This window comes from Lutra lutra, chromosome 3 (assembly GCF_902655055.1).
Source record: "Lutra lutra chromosome 3, mLutLut1.2, whole genome shotgun sequence".
Classification (NCBI taxonomy): domain Eukaryota; kingdom Metazoa; phylum Chordata; class Mammalia; order Carnivora; family Mustelidae; genus Lutra; species Lutra lutra.
The window spans coordinates 6598251-6599211 of record NC_062280.1 but is presented as its reverse complement, the minus strand read 5'-3'; the positions used below and the strand labels follow the sequence as shown (position 1 = coordinate 6599211).

The 961-nt window shown below is 39.2% G+C and overlaps 1 protein-coding gene across 1 annotated transcript; it reads left to right on the top strand.

Moving 5' to 3' along the window:
- Positions 1 to 249: 249 nt before the first annotated feature.
- On the top strand, positions 250 to 627 carry LOC125094980 (ferritin heavy chain A-like). The gene has a single exon (XM_047720679.1). It carries the CDS (start codon positions 250 to 252, stop codon positions 625 to 627), a length of 378 nt encoding a protein of 125 aa, XP_047576635.1.
- Positions 628 to 961: the final 334 nt, after the last annotated feature.

Genomic DNA, 961 nt, shown 5'->3' with positions numbered 1-961 from the left:
GAAGCACCTGGATGCCTCAGTGGGTTAAGCCTCTGCCTTCTGCTCAGACCATGATCCCTGGGGCCTGGGATGGAGCCCTGCATCGGGCTCCCTGCTCAGCGGGGAGCCTGCTTTTCTCTCCTGCTTGTGCTCTCTCTGACAAATATATGTATATATTATATATAAAATATATATAATTTATATATATTTTATATATAATATATACATATAATATATATAATTTCTATGCCTGGTTTTCCCAAAGCTGAGATGGCATCCCAGGCTCAGAAACCTCTCTGTGAGGAGTGTAGGATTGCTGTTAATTTTGTAGCATCTTATCAGCTGAATGTCAGTGATGCTTATTTTACTATGACCTGTTACTATGATGAAGATTCTGATGCGTCTGTTGATGTGCCCTTTTTCCAAGACCAAGCAGTGGTGAAGCGAAAACATGCAAAGTGGTTCATAAAATATCTAAAAGACCGTCAAAGTAGAGTCTGCCTTCCGGTGACTAAGAGGCCTGATGCAGAGTACTGGGGAACTGACCGGGAAGCTACCGTGATTGCTCTGCAGGTGGAAAGGAACTTATACAAGCACCTGCAAGAGCTAAGAACTTGGCTTCTAAGAATCGTGAAATTGATCTCCTAGAATTATATATATATATATATATATATATATTTTTTTTTTTAATAAAAAGAATTAGAGCAAGTAGAGTCATCAGTCCCTTTCATCAAAGGCAACCTCAATGGGTTTGGACGAATGTTGCTGAGGTTATTGGTTTGTTATTTCTGTTAGCAATGACAATGAAAAGTGTCCACCATAATTTATTCTGTCTTTCTATTGTCACCTTCTCAAATTTCGGCACTGTTAAACACTCTAAAATAGGACTCCCAACACTCTTTCCCTCTTCTTTATTTTTCTTCAAAGTATCTTTACTTCTCTCTGACAAGAGCTATTGTCCATGGGAGCAAGGACTTGTGTT

Bases quoted from the DNA above. Each gene is read 5' to 3' on its own strand.
- LOC125094980 (XM_047720679.1), top strand. From the start codon at position 250: ATGGCATCCCAGGCTCAGAAACCTCTCTGTGAGGAGTGTAGGATTGCT.